The 24,085-nt window shown below is 41.9% G+C and overlaps 1 protein-coding gene across 3 annotated transcripts; it reads left to right on the forward strand.

Annotated features, from left to right (window-relative positions):
* The first annotated feature begins 2 nt into the window (after positions 1-2).
* Positions 3-21,084, forward strand: cgnb (cingulin b). Of its 3 annotated transcripts, none has more exons than XM_056398727.1 (21): positions 3-1,158; positions 4,732-5,891; positions 6,009-6,103; positions 6,207-6,273; positions 9,412-9,509; positions 9,763-9,895; positions 9,978-10,190; positions 12,242-12,390; positions 13,089-13,115; positions 13,727-13,841; positions 14,172-14,384; positions 14,594-14,683; positions 15,381-15,638; positions 15,802-15,972; positions 16,854-17,015; positions 17,198-17,287; positions 17,405-17,488; positions 17,627-17,745; positions 18,076-18,184; positions 19,192-19,355; positions 19,629-21,084. In XM_056398727.1, the coding sequence occupies exons 2-21, from the start codon at positions 4,761-4,763 to the stop codon at positions 19,759-19,761; spliced, it is 3,621 nt and encodes a 1,206-aa protein (XP_056254702.1). In that variant the 5' UTR covers positions 3-1,158; positions 4,732-4,760; the 3' UTR covers positions 19,762-21,084. The 3 variants fall into 3 exon arrangements, with proteins under 3 accessions (XP_056254702.1, XP_056254703.1, XP_056254704.1); XM_056398728.1 differs by having other exon boundaries at positions 9,415-9,509; XM_056398729.1 differs by lacking the exon at positions 13,089-13,115 and having other exon boundaries at positions 5-1,158.
* The last annotated feature ends 3,001 nt before the right edge of the window (positions 21,085-24,085 follow it).

Raw genomic sequence — 24,085 nt, forward strand, 5'->3', positions numbered from 1 at the left:
AAATTTATTCAAAAAAAATAATTGGACATTTTGCAACAGTTCTTTTGTGAGGCTTTTATTAATGGAATAATACTTGACTATGTTCCCTATGGGTGTGCAAATTCTTAATATCCTAATAATTTCCTAATAAGTTTCCAGGGAAAAAAAGCAATTTGACAGTAACTAAAACAGAGAAATGTTCAAAAGTCCAAATTAATTCCAAAGAAATGCTGTGATAGAATAACCAAGAGAATTTTAATCATTGCTATAGGCAAACAAACCCTTAAACAAATATGCATATTAAAGTTTCCGACAATAAATTAGTAATTATTATTTACTTGGGTTTAAATGGAGCTGTTCAAGGAAAATCCGCATGTGCACTCAACACAGCTCAAAACTTCAAATCTCCCTTCTGACCATAATTACTGAATTACATAGTTTTCCCCAGGAAACAGTAAATTATTAGGAGAGTGTTTTGATGTTTAAGATAATTTTGTGAGAGTCTTTACAAAGACAAACATGAGCGATACCACAGTTTATTTTAATATAGATATTATGGTTGGCCTATTGATGTATGGAGAAGAGTTAAGATTTATTTTAGGTCACTAGGCAAAAAGCAAAAAAAAAGAAATTCAAGTGCCCCATTTTTACACTTTCAATTTCAGTTTAATGATTATATAGGCTGTAGTGTAGCCACCGGAAGTAAATAACCATGTTAACTAGCTATAATCACCTTTTTCTGTCAATACTTCATTAGTTTTGCCTCAGCAGCCTGTCTTGGTAGTGGATATAATAAGAGCCCAAAACTACCATTGAGACATTTAAAATATGATTGAGAGATAATTTCCCATAACACCTCTGTGCAAACCGGTCGCACCATTGACTGTATTAATAACCCGTGTGTGCAGAGATGAAACTGAGCTCGCAGCAGGCGCCGCCTCTTCGGGGAGCCTCCCACCAATGAAGTCGGTCCTGAGGCGGGACGATGACTGTCCGATGTGCTGGCAACAGGTTGCGCTGGTAGCGGGGTGAATATCCCCCATGTCCTCAGTTGCTTGAGTAACATCTTCTCATCCCATCAGCACTGTACAGGACTGCTGCTGCTGCTGCTGCTGTAAGGACTGACACACAGGACCCCTGACTGAGGACGGAGGAATATTTCGCGGGTTATCTTTGCAGGTACAGCAGAACAACTATCTCAGTCTGGGTATTTACACAGCCGCTGTCTGTTTACTGTACGTTTACTTTTGTGGGATTTGGTGTAAAAGTGTGTGGATGTATTGGGTGTCTAATACTCTAAGCCCCGTTTTGCTGAGCGGGCATTTCTCTAACATTTGGATAAGCAGAGATGGACACCTGTGGCTTTGTGTTTGGCTTCTGGCCGCCGTCTTCTCGTGCTCAGCTTTTCCTGCTCACGATACTGACCGACAACAAGCCTTTTTGTTTGTCCGCTTTTTCCAGAGGTCTGGTATCAGCTCTGTGTGTGCACCGCTCCGCTGTCTATAATTGGATCTGACTGCGCTGCGTAAAGAGGATATGAGAGGTTATTATAGCAGGTAAATACTACTACTCGGTTGCGACGGCGTCTCGTTGGGAGGCAGGTGAGTCGGTTGTTTATCCGGTCGCTCGTGGTCGGCTCGTGTAAACAACCCGGTGGTTTCGACGCGCACCGAAACTGACTGACCGGATAGGTGGGTGTGACGCAATGAGCCCAGGAGCAGACAGGTGCTTACGGGGATACTCTGCTCTAATGGTTTCCCCCGTGTGAAGTATCCTCAGTTGACATATTGACGTGAATTTGACAGCGATATTATTTAATGAATGAGTCGAGCTGTCTTAAAAAACTGTAGGTACGTGGTTGAAAAAAAAAAGAGAAGTGAAACCTCATGACAGTCCCTCACCTCTTTGCCAACATTAGAGTTTACAACTGATAACTCAGCTGCTGCTGACATGTGTTTCTGTTGCTCAGGGCCACACTACAAGCTCACTTTCAACATTGCTGTTGTTATTTTACACAAGGGAACCTGCCCCTACCTCACCAACACAGCCCACGACAGGTTGCCTGTGGCTTTTCTGTTGTACTCACCCAAAACAAGTATTCAAGGTATTTGAATTATATGTTTTCAGGTATCAAATAGGGCTGTAATTGCATGGTGATACGTCCATTTTGTGTTATTGTTTCACAAAAATTCAGTTATCTAAATGAAACTAACAAAACTAGTTAAATAAGGTTAATAATGTTTTACATATGTGGAACATCAATTTGTTCTGTAATTGTATCTATATCTGACACAAAAAGTCAAAAAGTCTTTAGTGCTGTAACCAATGATTACTTTCATTAGCTATCTTTTTTTCTCAGTTTATCAAGTGAAATGTCACAGTTTTGCTGGTGATATCTTCAATTCTTTTTATTTGTCTGTCCAAAACCCATTGATATTCAGTTTAGAATAAAATAAAATAGAGAAATGCCCATTGGAGAAGCTTGAACAGGCAAATATTTACCCTACAAATTATCAAAATTGTTGCATATTACCACTGATTGTTTATTCTTATAATATAGGCCTACTGACATTGATTTCAGCCAAATCACGCAGCCCTATAATGTCAAAGTAACTTCCTCAAGATACCCAGGGGCAAGAGAAACTGTGGGAGAAAGCGAATATGAGGTAAGAAGCAGAGGAGGGTGCAGATACAGAGCCAGAGGACAATGAGGAGTGAACGCTGGGTGAGGAGGAAGGGAAGCGTGATGGCAGACCGGCCCGTTTAGTGACATTCCTGTCTCTGTTGACACAGCCTTTCCTTGTGACAAGCGCGAGAGAGAGCGAGAGACAGAGCATGAGAGGAGGTGGACCAGTTGTCACCAACCAGTGCTCGGCTACCGGTTGCTGAACGTGTGCAACAACTGAGCCTTTGTTGAGATCTTTATTTACCCAAGGAGCGTGTTTACACCTGGGAGCATCCAGTGTGACCAGTGACCAGCAGCTGAGGGCAGAACACCTTGTCAACAGTTAGAATAGAGGAAGAGAAACATATGTTTTGAACCTTCAGATCATTGTTCTGATGTCCAACATGGTCTGCAAAACCCGGCTGCTTGTTGTCATGTCAGGACAGCAGAATTCATTTGTTTTTGCAGTGTATTTTTAGTCTCCAGTTTTTCATCCATTAATTAGTCTCTTCACTTTTCATTTACTGCCTATGTGGACACTTTTCCACATGTGTAGGCTTTACAGTTGATGCTGCCCCAGTTCTCAGTTTCCTCTTAATCTGTCCTTATTATACAAATGCAAACCACGCGCAATGCCAAGTGTAAAGGGGACGCCTGGAATCTTAAGAATGTTTTTGGGAAAGACAAAGGCTGACTTTGATTCGCTAATCTAACCTCATTGCTAGTCGAGGTGCTGCCTGTTACACTGTAACCAGCGGTCAGTTAGAGTCGGTTACACTTTAAGCCCTGTGAGAGTCAGTGCTGCAGGTATGGACCAATGAAACAGGCTGCGGTCAGTGTGTTACTGAAATTCAACATTAGCAGAGTATAAAACTAAAGATGGATGGATGAATGTTGCACATTACTCCGTAAGTGCTTGAAAGGAGTGACGCTTATTAGATCAACTGCCTGCCACCAGATGAGGAATGCACAGCAGGTTTGTGCATATGTCTGCGCACACCCATTCATATATGAGTGTGTATGTGCATATGCTTGAGCTGATGTCTGTGCCTTCACAGCTCAAAGTAAACAGTCTACGCCTGAGTGACTCTACTCTGAAGTCTGGTGACTGCGGAGACTCTGGCAAAGGCAGAGGCAGAGAGAAAGAGAGGAGGCCCATTCCTGATATAGCCCCTAGTGTTTAATGCTCCACAGAGCCTGGACAAAAGGAGGAGTATTCACCTTCTCATAGTGTTCATCACCAAGCTAATTTTCAGAGTGTATAAGGTGGAAAGGATTTTCTTTCTTTTTTGGCAAAAATGCCGTACGTTTTTATGTTTCAAAAACCCAAGCTAAGATAACCCTGGTGACATCATCATCATCATACATAAAAAATACCAAAAACTCAGTGGATGATTCACCCAATTGTCTTTTTTTGTGTGTCCTATCTATAATAATGATTGAATAAAAACATAAAGTGGTATTTCAACTTCCTTTTGTAAATTAGATGCAACATATTCATCTTTTTGGTGTGAGGCATCTCATACATTCAAACTACTACTACTACTCCACCGTGTCTTCCCTGCCGTCTCAACACACCCTCTGGAAAAAAAAGAGAAAAAAAAAAGTAGGCCTGGACCTGTACAAAGAGAGTCTGGGTGCCCGGTGGCATATTTGGCATGACATGAATGATACATTCTGGTCGAGAATGGAATTTAACCTGTAGAGCAGCAAGAGAAGATGACAGCTTCATCAAGATATACCAGCAATCTGATATTTTAGCTGAGCATCACTGACTCCACCTGAGCAGAAGCAGGCAATTCACACAAAAGACGAGGAGGTCATGAAGAAGGAATGACGGGTTAAAAGGAGGCATCTGAGTTAGGGAGTTATCACTTTTGTTGAAACAGCAAAAAGGACTAGGGCACATCTTAAGCAGTGCAGCGGCAGGGGTCAGTGAGAGTTGAATCCTCTGCAGGTTTGTACTGTGGAATAGATTTTCTTTTATAAAAAAGGATCTCGGCACCTAAACTTTCATGCTAAATGTCCTTGTTGCTTATGTAACCCTGATTTGCATCTCTGCTGTTTTCCCCTCCCTGTCCGACCAGGCTGCTTGCACAGACACCAGGAAGTGAACATGAGCTCTCTTTCCACTGACAGGAAGCCGCTCGTGGATTATGGCGTTCAGATACGCTTCATCAAGGACCTCCATGACACAGGCGGGGGTCATCCTGATAAATCCAGAGCAAACAGTAGTGCAACGCCTCCTTCCAATAAATATGGGGTGGCAGTGCGGGTTCAGGGAATCTCTGGACAGCCTTATGTGGTCCTGAAAGATGGTGAGAAAGGTGACTCATATGGAGTTCAGCTAAACACTCCCACTCCCAGCTCAGGGTCGACGTCGCCCTACAACAGCCTCCCCAAAACCAATAAAGAACCAGCAGAATTCGGAAACCCCTACATACCGGCTGCAAACACAGCACACTCCCCTGTTTCTCCAGCAGAAGATGAGGATGGGGAGATTTTCGGGAGCCCGCTTAAGCGACCTCCAGGGGATGGTCAAGCAGGAACACAAGGGGACGAGGAAGGTGGAGCTGGAAGAGAAAGACAGGTGGAAAGGCCAAAAGCTCAACTCAAACCAACAGGCAGTGAAGCAGAGAAAAACAAAGACTCGACTGATACGGAGGAGTATAATGAAGCAGGGCTGAAACCTGTCAAATTAAACGGCGTGGGACCCAGAGGGGTCAAGAAAGCTGGCTCCGGTTTAACTGGCTCTTTGGGGAGGTACAGTGGGAGAAAACAGAGAAAAGATTCCCCTTCAGAGTCGTTCCCAGAACCTCCAGCATCAACTGATGAGGAGCCTGCCCCGACGATCGACACCAACTCCCTGGCTCCCATCAACAAGCTCATCAGTAAATTTAACAGTTCGACACCAGGCAGCGCCCCACAGACCAGAGGCCGCTCTGGAGCGAGGCAGCGGCTCAGGTTTGACGAGCGCAGGAGGTCCAGAAGTCTTGACGCTAGAGGAGAAGTTCAACCAGAAGTTTCCCTTCCTTCCTCTACTTCTCCCATTCTCATGAACCCTTACGCTTTTCCTCTGTCTACGTCCTCCAATTTGTTGATGTCGTCTGCCCCAGCGAGCGGTAGCCTGGGAAGGAGCCCTGCATCTGTTGCCAAGGTGACAGCACTCGAGGCCCCCAAGCCCAGCTTTAAGTCACCAGGGAAGTTTGTTGCCAAGGATTTCCCTCCAGCTCTACCTAAAAAGCCTGTAAGTGCCAGCTATGAGGAGCTTAGTAGCTATTTTCAGGTATTAAATTGTCTCTTTGTTTTGTGTCTTGTGTTTTTTAATGTTTTTTTTTTTACTTTGCTTACTTTCTATTTGAAGGAGATACCCCCGAGGAGCCTGAGTCAAAGCACCAAGGCCATCAGAGGGGAGGAGCCTCAGGTCAAGCAGTCTATTTTCAACACTCTCAAAGACAGGTAAACTACAAACAAGATTTGAATAGCTAGAGTCACTGCTACAGTATATGGATACACTGAGTTTTCCAGTCTAATCCTCTGTCCAATGTTTTCTCATCCACAGCAGCGACAGTGAGGGATCCCTCACAAAAAAGGCCAACTTTGGTTATGAGACAACCGGCAGTTTTAAGGTACGACAAGACATTAAATCCCATTATCATGAACAAATGAAACTAGCTCTGGTGCTTCACGTTTAAATCACAGGATTTCAACTGAGCCAGTTCCATTCACTGAAGAAGACCATGAGATGTGGTCAAAAGACACCAACAAAGGCAACTTTGAGACATCATCTCTTATTGTTAATGTGAACCGTAGTTGTACTATTAGTAGCTGCAGCTGCATTGATAGTACCAGCAGTATAATCTAATGATTATACAATATACTGTATATAAAAAAATATATATTTATTTTATATTGCAGCCATCTAACCTAAAACAGCAAAAACAATACTACTGAATGCACTATAATAACAATTAAGACATTGCATACATTTTTAAAAGCACATGTTTGAATTTCTCTTTTGTTGTGCATATTGGTCAAAAAAAAAGTTGGTAAGTGATGGCGTCAGGAATGGGGTGGGGGGGGGGGGGGGGGGGGGGGGGGGGGGGTGTTTCTTCTCAGCAGAGGAGTTCTTATAATAAGGTTAACAGATGGTTGGCAGCCAGTCCTCTATTCTGAGGATATGAAGTTTCTATTTTATTCAACTTTGTCTCCCAGGATCCTCTTCTGGCAGGCCAAACGTAGGAAAATTAAGGGGCTTGCTGAGTATTTCTCTGTCAATTTTGGTGCCTGCTCCTCCGTGCTCCTCTGACACCTTATTAAAATAGACCGCGCCATGGTTTTTATGAGGACGCAACACGCTACTTCCTTTAAATTTGCATCCTTTTGCATAAATCTACATACAGAAGTAACTCCTTTGTGTCCTTACCTTCTCATATCACATGCACTTGATTATGTATGATCCCTTGTTATGTACTTCTCAGCATGGTTGTGGCCATGGCTGCTTGTGAATTATTTGCCCGTCTTGTCTCTTGGCAACGATGCACCTGCAGAGGGAAGCTGTTGAGGGCCCAGTGTGTGTTGAGAGCGCAGTCATTGAGAGCCATCAATAATTGAGTTGGACTGGAACCCTGCACCAGCTGGGGGTTGGCTTGCCGGATGGGACAGATCCTTCTCAGAGGGGTCTTGTTGTACAAAACCTCATTGCTTTTCATGATGTTAACCACGCTGTCCACTTCAGTGGATTTAGCGGCTGATTTCTCAACCAAGCATCCAAGTGTAGGATGAAGGGGGTTTGAACTGTGTTTTTTGCCCGAGGCGATTTCTTCTCCTGCTCTGCTTGTAAACCAAAACATTGCTTTTGTCTGTTATAAACCAAAACATGGGATCAGAGCAGGATCAGATGACGCGTGTTGTTGTACATTAAAGGGCTCATCCAGAGACTGTTTTGGGGCATTTGTGATACAGCCAAAGTCCTGATTCGTATACTGACACAAGCTCAGCCTTTCTCTTCAGAGGCTTACTTGCATTTCACAGTGTAATGTGAAGCAGGGTTCACATTCACTGTGTACCACTAATGTATATGTGGCTCACTCTTAAGAGCTTGTGGTGTGTTTTGACTGGTTTAATGCTGGTGTTACCAGTTAATGTGTGTCAGTGGGAGAGTGACGACTTAATGCACCAAGACCCTGTTTGCTCCCCCGGTTAATTGAGGATCAGATGTTGGATGTGTTGGATTACCTGGGTCCAAGACAGCTGACGTGCTGTGTGTTTGTTTGTGTGGAGAGTGAACACTGATGGCTGTTGCTTGTTCAAAATGAGGATTGGTTCATAGCCGCTCTGGTTTGTGACAAAAAACAAGGATAGTTATTTTTTGGTCCCTCATCAGCCATTTGAACCAAACAGTTATTTCTTTCAATTTCTGGTTGTGGAAGTAAAACTTTCATCCGTTTCCCACCGACAATGTTAAATCATTCACAGTGAGGGCTCCTCCCGGGTGAGTTATCATTACAAGAGATCAACAACTGTGTTAAATAATATCTGGTTCTTCGATAAAAAGTCGCAAGTAAAAAAATACATTAAAAAATTCTTAACGAGGACTCCCAAGGTTCATTACGGCAAAAGACATCCAATCACTGATGTTAAAATTATGAAATTATAATAATAATAATGATAAATTATGTTACATCCACCACTGATTTTGTATGGAATCTTTAATCAATTTACTTTTGGGAAAATACTGGATTTATTCAGCCACTATGAAGCTGTTTGTTGCGAACAAAATGACAGAGGAATCATTTTTCTTCTCTTCCTTACTGTTCACGACCCCTTAGAGTTATCTAGCGACCTGGACTAGAGGCAAGCTCAAATCGGCTATTATTTTAGACCGGGCTTATATTGAGTCTCATTTCCATTATGTGATCACATTGTGTTCAAGTATTTCAGCCATGACTAATGTACATAAAGCATGGGAGGAGAGGCTCTTTTAAGGATACAGCTGATGCAATTCAATCCAAGTGCTCAAAAGAGCTTATACATATTCTCAGTTATGTTATCTTCTGTTAATTATCTCTTTGTGAGGACAGATAGAAACTGAAACGTCCCAGAACGGGATTATCTACACACTGTCCTGCGGGGGACGAGAAGAAAATGAAACAAATCTGTACAAAGTATATCTTCATAATCCATCGCTGATAAGTAACAGAAATGTGAGGTCCCCTGAGGAGCAAAATCGTCTGTGATCCTCACTTTGTCTCTCTTCCTCTGTCTCCGTGTGTGCGTTCCTGTAATGAGTGTGTAGGAGGATAAGAGAGGTTTCATGGGCAGGCTGCGCTTATACCTCCTTCTCAGTGAGCGCGAGCCTTGACGAGCGGCGGAGTGGTGTGGGCGACAAACGAGATGCTGCTCCGGCTCTGCTCCCCTGCAGCCTGTCAGAAACTGTTGTTTATGTGGGGAGATCGGCTTTTTTTCTTTTTTAGACGATGTCTGAGCACAGTGGCAGGGTCTGTTCTCCCTGTCAGAAACTAGGGCAAGAAATCAAAGACATGTTTTTTTTTTTTATGTTTAAGATAATACAGAGCACATAATGTATGTGCAAGGTTGACACTGACACTCTGTTGCAATGTTTCCAGTCCTGTTCTCTGTCTTTGTGCTCTCTCTTTGTTGTTTTTCCTCTAAAGCCTCACCCTCAATCTCCTCTGCACGTGTGTGTGTGTGTGTGTGTGTGTGTGTGTGTGTGTGTGTGTGTGTGTGTGTGTGTTTGTGTACAGAAGGGAGGATATGATGGAAGTCTCCAAAAGGGGAATTTTGAGGAACTTCAGGATCAACTCGATCGCTGCAAGAAAGAACTGCTGCAGGCCCATGATGAGTAAGGATGTGTGTGTGTGTGTGTGTGTGTGTGTGTGTGTGTGTGTGTGTGTGTGGTTGTGTGTTTGTGTGTGTGTGGTTTTGCATGTACAGTGTGTACACTTAACAGCCAACAATAAGCTTCCAGTTATTGCTGCTGTGGCTTTTTTTTGTCAAAGGATCGTTTCGCTATTGCCTGATTGATTGGCTTGCTAATGACTCTGGTGTTGCAGTATTAATAATCCGTGTGTGTGTGTGTGTGTGTGTGTGTGCAGACTGGCCGAGGAGCGTATGGCGAGAGAGGGTGCAGAGTCTCGTCTGCGCCTACATGAAGACCAGCTGGCCGAGCTTCAGGAGGAGCTGAGGAGGGTTTCAGAAAACTCACCTCACTCAGACTCACTGCAGACGGTACTGACACACACGCAACACTTTTATCTGTCTTTTAACTTACTGTCTACTTACCTCTACATTCCCCCCCCTCCCCCCGTAGGATGTGATGACTCTGCAGGCCGATCTGGCTGAGGCTACCATGTTACGTCATCGGCAGGAGGATACGCTCCATCAGAGGGAGCGGGAGCTGACGGCCCTGAAGGGAGTGCTGAAGGAGGAGGTTGAGTGTCATGACAGAGAGATGGAGGCTCTGAGGGAGCAGTACAGCCAGGACATGGCCCAACTGAGGAAAACCATGGAACAGGTCACACAGGTGGATGGCACTGATTCTTGCATCTTGTGCATCTGTCAATCACACAGAACTTCACTTTGTTGCAGCTCATAAGTTAGAACAGAAACCCCTGGGGTTTGAACTGTGGTGCAGCAGTAATCCATTGAACATTTAACAGAAAATACAGTTATTGAAATTTATTCTTCATTAGTTGTCAGTAGTTGAGATTTAAGGCAAAATGATGAAAAAAAAAACACTGAAAACAGGGATCAAAGTAATAAAATCTGTGCTGATGATATGTGATGAATCCTAAGAGACTTTTTGAACTGACTCGCCAGTAGGCAACTAATGTTGCGCAACAAGAATTTTGATTCGTAAAATTAAAAGACAGATTTGTCACTTAAACACCAGTAATACACCATAAAAAAGCTCAGGTTGTTTGATGTGAGTGCGGTCTCTGCATGATCGTCAGCTGCCTTATAAACGCTCCTGAGTTGATTTCAGTTGCGTTTTTGTGCAGTTACTTTGATGTAGGATGGGCGTGTCCCGCTGTGTTTTTGACCTGATGGACCCTGACAAAGAAAGAAGATTTTATTTGGCTCAATAAAACTAAAAATGTTGGTTTCGTGACTCCGACGTCACTGAACACGAACCAAGTCAGTGAACTGAGGAGAGAACAAGCAAGGCACTGTTTACACAGACAGAACTTAATATACTGGTGCTTAAAGAAACGTATAGTAAATACCACTTTAATAGAATAGGACAGCTTCAAGTCCATTTGGCATTTCTTTTATTTTTACTACAAAGTTAAGTTCTTGCACTTCAGAAAGTCTTGTAGTTTTCAGATCATAAACATCACTCAGTGAGTAGTGTGAAGGATTTGTTTGTTTCTTTATAAGCATTTCTTTCTTTGCAGTTTCGGTTGAAGTCCAATTTGTTTTGAGCTTTTGCTATTTGTGTTTGGGATCCACGTAAACTAATATATTTCCATATATATTTCCCTTTTATTCATGTGATTATCTTCTATGAAGTTGTTTCAGTGTCAAAGTCAGTAACCTGCAGATTACTGTGAAGTTAACCAGGAAGGATTTTTTAACCTCTCTGACGGTCACAGTAAAACCTGCAATGCAGCAATCACAATGAATATTTCTCAGTTTCCGATGACTGAAATTATTATTTTTTTTAATCTGTTACATCACAGTCTGGCAAAACACTCTTAAGACAGAAACTGTTTCTTTTCAGAGGAGCTCTTTGTACAGAGGTAATGGGAGAGTAGTCAGGTTATACCTGTCAGGCAGTTTGTGTGTCCTGCAGGTGTTATTAAGGTGATTAAATTGTGACTTGATTTTACAGCCTATTATAGAACCAGGCTTTGTCTTGCTCTTCTGTTCTATATATATATTCACACGTGTACCATGAGGTCAGGCTAAGCCTAGTTAGCTCAGTTACAAAAGAGAATTTCGCTACTTGTGATTGCAGTGTAAAAGTTTTCCGGGTGAATTTCTATCGTAGAGTTTCTTTTTCTGTCAGTGGACTATTTTTGGATTACTGTAGGATGTGCTGTAGAAGAAGTTATGGATATACAGGAATAGATCGTTATGCAGATTTTGGAAACAGTAACAGCAGTGTCAGGCAAAACGTAATACACAGCCCGAGAGCAGGAAATAAGCAGACAGGTTGTCAGCTGCTTTTGATGAGTTGATTTATTTAGCGAGAGGAGGATTAAAGCAGCTGGATCGCTGTTTGTGTCGACTGTACCGTTCTCTATCTTGTATGAAGTTTAATGGTGTTATTTCTTATCTAGAAATATTTTTTAGAAGGTGAAGAGACGCTGATGAAGGAATAAGCTGAACGTTCTCTGTTCTCTGTTCCTTTGTGTCGAGCATTTGCTTGAAAAGAAACTGAATGAAAAGAAAATGTGACAGATTTGGGTGTGTGAGCTCCCTTTGAATCACTGCTCTTATACAGTATGTCATGATAATGAGAAGGGTGATTGAACAGCGGGAATGAACCCGTGTTATACACTGACTCCAATGACTCAAAATATCTTTTTTCCTTTTTTTTTTTGTGTATGTTTGTTGGTTACGTATCAGTCCCAGGAGCAGATCGAGGAGGAGAGGGAGAGGGTGAACGCCTCCATGTTGACGCTGGAAGAAGAGCTGGAGAGCTGCAGGGATCAGGGAGAGCAGTGGAAGACACAGCTGGATGTCACCACACAGGGCCTGCACAACACCAGAGAAGAGTAAGTGTCAATAAGTCTATAAGTGTATTTACATAAATATCTTCTCTATTGCATACACATAGAAATTAATGGCAGATGACCCTTTAAAAAAAAAAAAACATCAATATCAACCACAAGCATAAAATAGCTGTCACCAAAAACAGATGTATTTCGCACTTTGTGCAGATATGGCACCATTCGCTTCTGTATTTTGTGTGTTTGTGTGTGGAGGTAACTCACATCAGAGGCCTCTCTCAATTGTATGAATCATTTGTGAGGTTGGAGTGCACAGACTGTATCTCTTTCACTATCTAAATATGTGTTTAAAAAAAAACACCAGACAAGTAACGTTCAAAGACCACAAATATGTGGATAAATCAATGTTTAATTTTAAGGACCCAGGATAGAAGATTATATGTCTAAGATTGCAAATTGATTATGGAGCCATGCCATTACTAGGTTAAATCATACACATTCAAACAGGCTTGTGTTGACAGCTTTGAACTGGCAGTCGTAACATGTTCCAGCCTCGGTCAAGCATCAAACACACTCTGTCGTATTTGATGTTTTTACAATCAGGAGAATTAGTTCAAAGAATCTGTTCACTGAAAACTTTGCTGTTAAAAAAAAAAATGTTTTTTTTTCACTCCTGCAAGAAAACATTTCTCTGGAGTTATTTTTAATGCATGCACTCTTTCGCTTGACTTTTCATTCGGCAGGAGCGGGAAGCACGTCAGCCGTCGAATGTGAGAGAGGAAATCAGTGTCACTGCGTTTGGTTCGAGTAGATTTAGACTAGTTTCAATCAGAACTTGAGATGTGCTCCCTGAGATTCACCCGAGAAGCTCATAGATCACAGCGGAGTTTGTGTCTGATGACATGTGTTTTGATCATTAGATTGGTGAACCCTGACTAACAGTGATCTGGTGATGACAAACCCAATCATGTCAATCGTTCAAGCCAATCATCATTCAGAAATGTACTTATTTACTTCATTAATTGTGTCTTAATGAAGTTATATTGATCAATCATAATTTTTTTTTTCAATCATCCAATCAAAACGTCAAATTTCCTGATTGAATTGCTAATGGACATAACTTTGAATAAATAAGTAAGTGGTGCATTTCTCTTTAATGAAAGTGTTCCTCCCTAAACAAAAGGCAGATTCTGGATGTGGTGATATTCTTATGGTTTATAACAGTAGTTTCGCTCCCTTTGCGCTTTGTTTGTCGTTTGTCGCGCGTGTGTTCGTACTTACGGCCTTGCGGTTTGTGTGTGGGTGTGTGTGTGTACGTCTGTAGTACATGGCAGCTACTTTCACCACTGTGTGTTCTCTAAGATCTACTGTCTTTCCGCAGGCTCCTGAAATCCCGTTTGGAGAAGGAAGAATTTGAGGGTGAGCTGAAGGATCTTCAGAATTCACTTCTCTCCGTGAAGAAACAAATGCCTGATGATGACCAGTCTTTAGCAGAGGTAATTCACGTTCACATTAGTCACGAGGCAGAACACAGATTCTGCTCGCTGTGTGGGTGACATGCAGGGGCTCATCTTTTTTGTTTTACAGTATGTATAGTTTTTGTTTTTTATATATATATATATATATATATATATATATATATATATATATCTGTTAGAGCAGTAATGCGACTGTGGGATTTCCTTTGGGTGAAGTTTAGATCATTTCTCTCTCATTTTCATTCATTTTTTCTGCACACACACACACACACACACACACACAAAATCACCCTGGCACATTCCTCTTGCTCACACACGCATTATTCATCTCTGATTACTTATCCCAAGGAGCTTCAGCGTTGCCATGACAACCTGAAGCGGGCTCGCGCCGATCTGGACAAACAAAAGGGCGAGTTAGACGAGAAGAGCAAGGCACTTCAAGCCCTGAAGAAAGCGGGTGGAGAGAAAGAGGCCGAGCTTCAGTCTGAAATCAGCAGGTTGAAGGAGCAGTCGCAGAAAGACAAGGCCGAGCTGGAAAAGGCGCTCGAGAAGGCAAAGGAGGTGAAGCAGCGTCTAGATTGTGTGGAAAAGAAGTGAATCTGATCATAGAAATATATTTAAAAGATTAAAGGAACACCTCTTGCATCAGAGAAATGGATTTAATGTACAAAATAAATTATAGTTTTTGTGTAAATCAGTAAATTCTACATGTAATATCTTTTTCACCTTCCCCCCTTCCTCTCTCTGTTTTGACCCACATCTCTCTACAGTCATCAGCTGGAAGAACTGTGGTGGACCATGGCGCCAACCTGGAGCTCCAGGAAGCAAACACTCGCCTCAGAGAGAGGCTGGCACGCATGGTACTGCACAAAAAAAAAAAGACAGTGCAATACACCGCTGCACACACACATGCATGCAAAATGATTTCAACACACATACAGTACAAGAATAAAAGAAATGGTCTCCCACACAGACGCTATTTTCAACTGAGAGATGTGAAGTAAATTAGATCCAAAGAAAAACTCAAACATGCAAGCGTGGAAAATAATCCCTCCGAGATAAATTTGCATAAGATGTGCATTGTGCTCCATGTGCGCCGGAACACCAGCGTATCACAGCTGTTTTAGGAGCTTTAATCGTATTACTTACTGATCATGTGAAGAGCGTAGTCGTACACAAATCAGCATAGGTGCAAAGCTCATACAAATCCACGTCAAGGATATGGAGTAAGACTTTGTTTGGATACGGTGGTCAGGACAATCAAGTTTAAAGTATAGAGTCTCTTTTCGAACTGTATTTTGAATATGGAATATTCTTATTATTTATTATTTGCCATTCCTCCTATTTTACATCACAGATGTAACAATGCAGCGTACAAAGGCCAATTATGAAATACTGGACAAATACAAATGGGTTGCTATGTGGTGAATATTATTCTCTTCTTAACATCACACACATGAAATACCTTTTACCTACAACTTGATAGTCATAAAAACACAAATCAGTCCACAAGCTACAAATCCCATGTTCATCAGTGGTCATTTTATCGTTCTCCAGACGCGGCTTCACTCCAGCATGAACCGGAGCTCGGAGGCCGAGGAGGCGGTGGAAGCCCTGGAGGATGAGAACCGCTCCCTGAAGTCTCAGCTGGAGGAGACCAAGAGAGGAGCCACCCGCCTGAGCAAGGAGAGGGATGAGCTGACCCGGCGGCTGGAGGAGAGAGACCTGGAGAGGGACGCCCTGCGGAGGGGCAAGAGCGACCTGGAGGAGCAGAAGAGGCTGCTGGACCGAGCCCTGGAGAAGATTAACAAAGAGGTGTGTGTGTGTGTGTGTGTGTGTGTGTGTGTGTGTGTGTGTGTGTGTGTGTGTGTGTGTGTGTGTGTGTGTTAGGGTTAGAGAAACAGCATGGTTTGCTCATATATATGGAGATATTGAAATTCATCCCTATTTTTCTCATCTGCGCTTCCTCCACTGTCAGATGGAGATGATGATGGGAGATTCCCGTCAGTCGGTGGCGTCACTGCAAACACAGCTCGATGACTACAGGGAGCGCTCGAGGAAGGACCTGCTGGAGGCGCAGCGCAACAGCAAAGACAGGCTGGCTGAGCTGCAGAGAGCCCAGAGCAACCTGAAGGCCCAGCAAGATGAGGTGAGGAGGAGGCGTAAACGAGAAGGAGGGGGAATGTAAATCTGCTTGTGCAGCAAAACCCAGAACCTCTGAAATGTTCAAAAAGTTATTTTAGCATTTTTTACATTATTTCAGCATTACATGAGTCAAGTGTTATGTACAAAACAAGATCCCTCAAACAATGGAGACTTAACTGTTATCCCATTTTAGCCCATTAGCCTATTATCCTCTATTGTTTCAAAGCCTTTTAAAAGCGTGGTTTTAGGGACGCCAGTGCTGGTCTGTTGATCCATCACCTTCATTTCATTCACGGTTCCCAGAGTATGAATCCTAAAGACTTTGGTGATGAGCTGACTCCCTCTAGCGCCACCTGGAGGTTGACATTTGTGGTTTTTAAGTGAAATATCTCAGCAGCTACTGGATAGATTACCATAAAATTTGGCACACACACATTCATGCCCCCCTCACCATGAAATGTAATTGATTCCTTGTCTTTGCGCCATCGTCAGCTCAAAATTCAAGTTTTTCTATCAATAAATAACTGCAAAACTAATCAGCCTCAGTTGTTCTTTGCAATTAGTGCTAATTAAACTAAAACAGTGGTAACCAACATGGTAAATATTGTACCTACTTAACATAATGATAACATTGTAACTGAGGACATGTTTACATACTGATGTTAGCGCATAGCTCATAGCACTGCCTGCAGCTTATTACCCAGAAGTGGTTAAGACTTACATAGAAATGTGGAAATATACATTTGACATTTACTCTGAGAAAGTGTAGCAGGGATCTAAAAAGAGCATGCATGTCTGGCAAACCCTAAAGTAGTTATGAAAGCAGAAATTGCATGAGAATGGGTGGAATTCCTATAAAACTACACTACACCGTTTTTTCCCCAGGTTTCCCGTCTGAAGAGGGATCTGCTGGTGTGCAGTGAGGAGAGAGACAGCGCCCAGTTGGAGAGAGATCTCCTCAGCAACCGTCTCAAACACTTGGAGAGCGAGCTAGAGACCGAAAAGAGCACCCACACCGATCGCACCAGGGAGATCAGGGGCCTGGAGGTGAGCCCTCAAGGTCAAAGGTCATGAACTGGGGAATCTAAAGATGGGTGGGAGTGAACCGTGTGAAATTGTGATATCAAATAGCTTTGAGTATAGGGAGATAAGCCCCAAAAAGGAAATATGTTTCAGTATGTATTAATCTCCATATCTACCTGTATGTGTGTGTGTGTGTTCTCTCACAGGATAAAATTAAGACACTGGAGATCGAGCTGGATGAGGAGAGGAGCAGTGTAGAGCTTCTAAACGACCGTATCACACGAAGCAGAGATCAGGTGCCACACAAATACAAATATTTGAATACACATGCAAATAAGCAGGAGGCTTTTTTTGTATGCAATGGCAGAAAGGATGACAGGTTTACTTACACTGTCTCCTCATTCTCCTATCAGGTGGATCAGCTTCGTTCAGAGCTGATGCAGGAGCGTTCGGCAAGACATGACCTGGAGATGGACAAGAGTGCACTTGAGAGACAGGTACTGTTCATTCATTCAGTGTCTGGACGTGCACACAAACTCTCACTCACATAAACACACACACACACACACTTGGTTAGCACAGCTTTTTGCAGAAATCACTCGTTTATTCACCTCACTGTGCGCCTCCCCTCCCAGTTGAAGGAGCTGAGGTCTCGTGTGGCAGACATGGAAGGACAGACTCGGCCCTCAGCTGGAATCAACCTGCTGGAGAACAAAATTCAAGAGCTAGAGGAGAGACTTCACAGTGAAGAAAGGTACGACTGAAGACAAAAAGAAACAATCTCTATCACTCAGTCAGCTCCTGCACACTGTCAACACTCATGAAAATTTACTGAGAAGCTGTTTTGGTAAAACACCCCTCATCAGGCTTTTCATATGTCAAATGACAACAAACTTCAAACATATATATTATATAATATAAGGAATAATAACAAATCTTCAGGACCCAGAAATCAACCATCCATAAAAAAAAGACAACACCTGGAATGGAATGAGGGAAAATGTGTCACAACATACCCATCAAAAATGTAACTGTGTCAAAGTATTGTTGTAGTATTGTATGAATTTTGAAATTCTCCCCACAGAGAGAAGGCCGGTATCCAGGCCTCTCAGAGACGAATGGAGAGAAAGCTAAAGGAGCTAAACGCCACGTTAGACCAGGAGAGAAGCCAACACGTTGAGCAGAGAGACCAGGTAAATATCAAGATTTGCATGCAAATAATCTTTGCTCTTTGTTCTAGTGTTTGCTGGTTAAATACAAAAAGCTGAAACTCAAACTGGATCTAACCAATTAGAGGAGCAGTTAGACATTTTAGAATATATGCTTATTAAAGGCACTTTGTTGCCGGGAGTTAGATTATTCACAGCATAGCACAAAGACTGGAAACAGAGGGTGACAGACAGACAGACGGACGGACGGACGGACGGACGGACGGACGGACGGACGGACAGACAGACAGACAGACAGATATCTAATTATTATTATATAATAATAATAATATAATGTTAATTGGTGAGCTGAGTTTAGAGGTGTAGGTAGGTGTTGATTTTGTGAGCTCTTGAGAGAGCAAAGCTAGCTGTTTCCCCCTGCCTCCATTTTCTTGAGCTAAGCTAAGCTAATTGGCTGCTGGCTCTAGCTACATATTTACCATACAGACACAAAAGTGGTATCAATCTAACTCCTTGCAACAAGTTAAATAAGTGTATTTTCCTAACTGTCTCACTGTTCTTTCAAAGTCAGTGAAATTGACTGAGTATCAAATATGCTCCTGTGGTTGTCTCAAGTTTCCTGACTCTCTTTTTGTACTAATTTACCTACTCAACAATTTTAATAATGTAGTAAGAATTATCTATAGATCCTGTTTGACCTACACCTGCTGTTAATCATTAACGCAGTTCAAACAGTGTTTATTGCTTATTTTACATAAGACTAATCTCATCTGTACTCCTCCTGACCCACACCCAACCTGACTCGGTCACCAGAACGCTCCCTGACCTCCCTTCCCCGATCATCTTTCTGCTGCCTCCGCCCTTTTTTCAGTGGCCGTAGTTGACCCCCTTACAACCCCACATACCCCATCAGACCCCTGGCTTTAACCCCTGCCTGCCTGTCTGGCTTCTTCCCCTCCGCTCCACCGTCTCCACCTGTGACCTCCTCTGTTCCCCTCTAACCCCCTGCCTCTCCCTCTTTCCGTCCCCAGCTGTCTCTGCGTGTGAAGGCCTTGAAACGGCAGGTGGACGAGAGCGAAGGGGAGGTGGAGCGCCTGGAGGGAGTGCGCCGCAAGGTCCTCAGGGACTTGGAGGAGCAGCAGGAGCTCCAGGAGGCACTGCAGGCCAAAGTCACAGCACTGGAGGCAGAACTGAAGTAGGACTTAAGTCTGAGAAATAATGTTGAGCATAGATGTCGTTCAATCACAAAAAAAATATGTTAAGTGAACTTTACTGTTCCACACAATGTAGGATGACTTCCTTAACTTTCAGTGTTTGACAAGTAACCCCATCACTCTATCTTCTTTACACTAGGTGGCACTCTATAGTAACTAGCACTACACATGGCCTCTGTTGATTGAGCTGCCGTGCATGAAAGTAGAAGAACTGAGTCATGCTGTTGGATTTTCTGTTGTTTGCTTTCTCTCAGGCGGAAGTCACAGCAAACACATCGTGCAGCTCTGGGCTCCTCCACTTTAAGTTCTGAGGATGAGGACGGTTTCTATGACACCAACATCACCTCCATCCTGAATGAAAGCCACCTGCAGACCACCAGCTCCTAGAATAAAATTACTGCAAGAAGAGGTTTTTTTTTTTCCAGTACTTGTAAGATTTTGTCAGAGATTTTGTCAGAGGAAGGTACTCAGGGCATGAAGGACTCGCTTGTGTGAAGAACTCTGTTGCCATGCACTACAGACTTGCCTTGCAGTTGTTCTTGGGTTTATTTTTAGTGCAACAGTCCAACAGAGACAGGTTGTCAGGATAATTAGATTGCAGTTTTTGAGCCTTCAGCTGTGATTATGATTGCTTCTTTGCTGTCATGTTTTATCTGTCTTGAGATCTACTGTTTCGTGTCTTGCTGAAGAGAAGAATTACAATTACAGTTAGAATTAAGGTTTTACTTCTTGAATTATATTTTCAAAAAGGCTCTTTGCTGTTTCTTTTTTGTATTGACCATATAAACTGTACATTACTGCGGTAGCACATTACTGTGGCATGTTGATGTTCAGAGGTCATAATGGTAGCAAGTGATTTTGCCAGTTTGGTTTCACTGAAGTCAGAATTGCAAATTCAAATTCGTTTTAAACCAAAAAATAAAATATTTCCTTTTTTTTTTTTTCTTTTTTTAACTGTTCCAGTTGTTGGTTTTATCTGTGTTTGCTTACGCATGATAAGTTACATCTGTCAGTGTTGTAAGTGGCTCCAAGTGTTTCTTTGTGTATTGGAAGTGATGTCTTTTTTTTTTTTAACCTTTGAATGTGACAGTAATGGGCCATTTAAACTGAGCCTATATTTTTACATTGTATTAGCTGTGCATACCTGTTACTCAAGACAATCAAATATACATAAAGTAACACTGTGTATCCTCATAGATTAATTTTCTCCCTATAGATTTTTCTACTTTAATGGCCATATTTCTGAATGTGGTTCAGTTTATCGCTGCGTATTTAGCTTGGTCCATGTGCATGTTTCACTCAAATGCCTTAAGAATTAGTTTCATATCATGTCGTCATCGCATGTGTTGTGTTTGTATGCTGCTGCTGCTGTAATGATTTAAATAGTATGTCCTGCTGTATGTGTGTATGCTTGCCTCGGCTTGCATCTCCTCTGCATTCCTAATGGAAGTATCGTCACCTTAGCTTTGCAAGCGTTCCACATTTCTCTTTGTTGCAACTGCCTGTGATGATGGTGTTATTATATTTTCAACCTGTCACTTTGAAAATTTGTGTTTGGGCAATTACAAGCAAGGATGCTATAAATTTAAAGTTTGTTTATTAAGCTGCTGGTAATATTCGGTGAAGAGCTTTATAAGCTTCCCAAAATTGTTGACAGATATTTTAAGTACATTTTGGACCATGTATTCAATAAAAGGAGATATATTGTAATTTTTCCTGATTTTCTTACTTATTTAATCTTTTTATCTTAATATTTAAACTGTGCAATACTTTTGTAGGAAATGAGGGAGAAAGAGAAGCAAAATAGGTTGTCCAGATGTGAACCAGGGATATTGTGGTATATGGTCGCCATCTTAACCCTAACCTCTGCGTCGGGGGTACTTCAATATACACGTTATACTTTGTTTACAGTTGGTACAAAATGTCATTATCATTTCATTTACAATGTCTGATGAAGATCTCTGGTAGATCTAACCATGTTAAATTTGCTGGGAGCTCTCCGTTTGCTGCCTGACTTAGGAGTACTCTATACTCTATTTGCCTATGAAAGCCACAGTTGTGCCGCTGGGATAAAATGGTTAGTCTATGAACCATCTTATCCCAGGGGTGCGCCCATGATGTCATAACCGCCTGCTCTGTGTACTCAGTGGGAGAAGTGCCAGTTCGAGGCAGGCCTGAACTTAGTACCAATTAATTCACTCTAAGCCTAACCCTCACTTCACTTCAGTTTACACATAATCTCCTACACCGATATAGTTTTCCTCATTACAATGAACTTACAAGATAAAAAAAAAACTAGAGCCTTTACACCTAAGAATGTAAGACTGGAAATGGTCCCACAGTCCAATAAGAAATAAAGCAGATCGATACATCATTGAAAGATCAGCTCATGATTAGTGGAATCAGTATAGTGTACTGTATTGTCTCACAGCAGGGGATATTTTTTTCGGCACATTCAATCATTCATTCATTCAGAGGTATAAGCAGCATGTCTTCAAATGTTGCATCTGGATGTTGGATTTCAAAGACACAGGGAATGACAGTAGTCCTAACATATGCAAGGGCTTTGCTTTGTATCAGAGACCAGTTTAAAATATCAAAAAAACCTGGAGGCAAGTTCACACCTTTACAGGGATACAGAGAATACAAGATCAAGGCCTGCTGCTGTCCTGCTGTTCTGTGCAGCAGCTCTTCCACAGCTTATCACTGCCAAACAATTCAGCAGGCCTGATGGTTTACTGTCAAAGGGAATTTCATACATTGTCAGGCAGCATGGCGTCATGGGGTCACTAACAATGAGGTGACAAATAGCAGTAGACAAAAGGATTTTAAGACCAAATCCCTTAGACTGGCTTCTATAGACATGAAAACTACTCAGCACTCATCCGACAGACTTCTCACTTCATCAGAACTGAGAGGAGGTAACGGTGACTGGATGAACGTGGTTTAAATGTGTGAAACTGCAGCCCAGACAGTGAATACTTGAAGCTTTACTCTTCACATTATTCTATCCTAGACGTCTTGGTGGCTCATTAAAGTCAGTTGATCATAAACTCAGCTTGAATTCTTGACTATCCAAATTTCTTAAAATGTGCACCAAGTGTTCAGAGAAGAAGAAGTCAGACAAAGACAATCTATCTTAGAGAGGGAATATGTCAATTATATCAGAAACCTGAGGGTATCATTATTATTACATCAGTAACGGTTTCAGATTATGCTCAAACTGTCCCCAAATTATTAGCTGAACTTGTTTCAAAAGAGGCTTGAAAATAAGAATGAGTCTTATGAATATTTTGCATTGATATTCAGATAAAATGTCCCGACCTCGTTTCATTATTTAAAATCTAGATTCTTTTTCTGAGCTTCCTGTCTGAAGCGAGTGAGCAGTGTGGTTCTTTTAGCTCTGGCTGAGTTTCCCCCTTAGAGACTCAGAGTCTGTAATCCTTAGTTGGTTTACTGTAATTACGGAAGACATCAAGCTGTAATCATGACTCCACCTCGTCTAACCTCTGTGCCTCCTTCCTCCTTAGGAACACTTTATGTTGTCTTTCATTATTCTAGATAGTAAAGTATCCAGTGACAACTATAAATACTGAATATGCATTTCAGTGTTTCAAATCAGCCAAAATAAATGACCATGTGTCTAATTAGATCTGGATTTGGAGTTCAGTCCCTGTAATGAATGATGTAGCTTTTTTATACTTTACTGTAGCTCATCATATTATTTGCAGAACTGAAAGTATTAGTGGTATGAGTGTACCGTCGCGATGTGTGAGAAAGTAAGCAGCAGCTTTACAACTTGAGTGGTCAGCATTCATGTTGCTGGTTGTGAATTACAATGACAATGCAGAAATGTTGTTCTGCGCCAGCACTGATCCATGCTGTTATCCTCCTTTAAAACCTCAGAGGAAGAATGTCATTCATAAAATGTACACAAATACTACAATAACACAAATTAGATAGAGAATATACTGCACTAATATATACCTCAACACAGATTTACCCCAACTTCATGACATTCATCCCTGTCAATGGAAAATTTGGCTTAAAATAACATTCTCACTTTACAATGTACAGAATATAAAAGGTGCCTGCTATTCTACGCCCAAGCCATTAATCTATATAACCAGTGCATGTTTACTTAAGGTTGTGCTTTTCAAAGTGAGCTGCCTTTTGAGTTTCTGTCACTCACCAGTAGTCTATTTACCCTGATAGGTGCCTCACACAAAGCAGTGCAGTGCAGCAGTATTTACAGTAGCTAATTGTATTTCAGTGGTGTGTACAAAGTCGCTACTTTTATTTAGATGTCACAGAATAAATAGCTCTTAAAAATCAAAGATGTAAAACATAATTGCATGATCTCAGCCAGAGCGGAAAAAACACTTAACTTACCTGGGAATTAGACTCTGGTCTTCTTCTGGTAATCACCCCCACTTTCATGTTATGCCACACCCGTCTGAAAGCAAGTAATAACAAGAAATGAAAAATACAGTGTGTCGTCACATTAAACCTTCAAATGAGTTTTAACAGCTTTTTATGTGAATTTATGTTAAAACATGTTGAACTGTTAATGAAAGTAACACCACTTATTTCTCACTGGTTTGATCCATTAATTCAGTGAAGTTCACAATGCTCTCACATCATCACAGCTACATTGTCAAAAGCTGAAAGTAGGACACTTTCTCTGGGCTCGTGTGCCAGGCATGTCACA

This window comes from Seriola aureovittata, chromosome 16, assembly GCF_021018895.1.
Source record: "Seriola aureovittata isolate HTS-2021-v1 ecotype China chromosome 16, ASM2101889v1, whole genome shotgun sequence".
Lineage (NCBI taxonomy): Eukaryota > Metazoa > Chordata > Actinopteri > Carangiformes > Carangidae > Seriola > Seriola aureovittata.

Excerpts from the sequence above, each read along its gene's own strand:
- cgnb (XM_056398727.1), top strand. The coding sequence starts at position 4,761 with ATGAGCTCTCTTTCCACTGACAGGAAGCCGCTCGTGGATTATGGCGTT. Across the intron at positions 6,274-9,411 it reads AGACAACCGGCAGTTTTAAG|AAGGGAGGATATGATGGAAG; the intron begins GTACGACAAGAC and ends GTTTGTGTACAG. Across the intron at positions 17,489-17,626 it reads AGAGTGCACTTGAGAGACAG|TTGAAGGAGCTGAGGTCTCG; the intron begins GTACTGTTCATT and ends CTCCCCTCCCAG.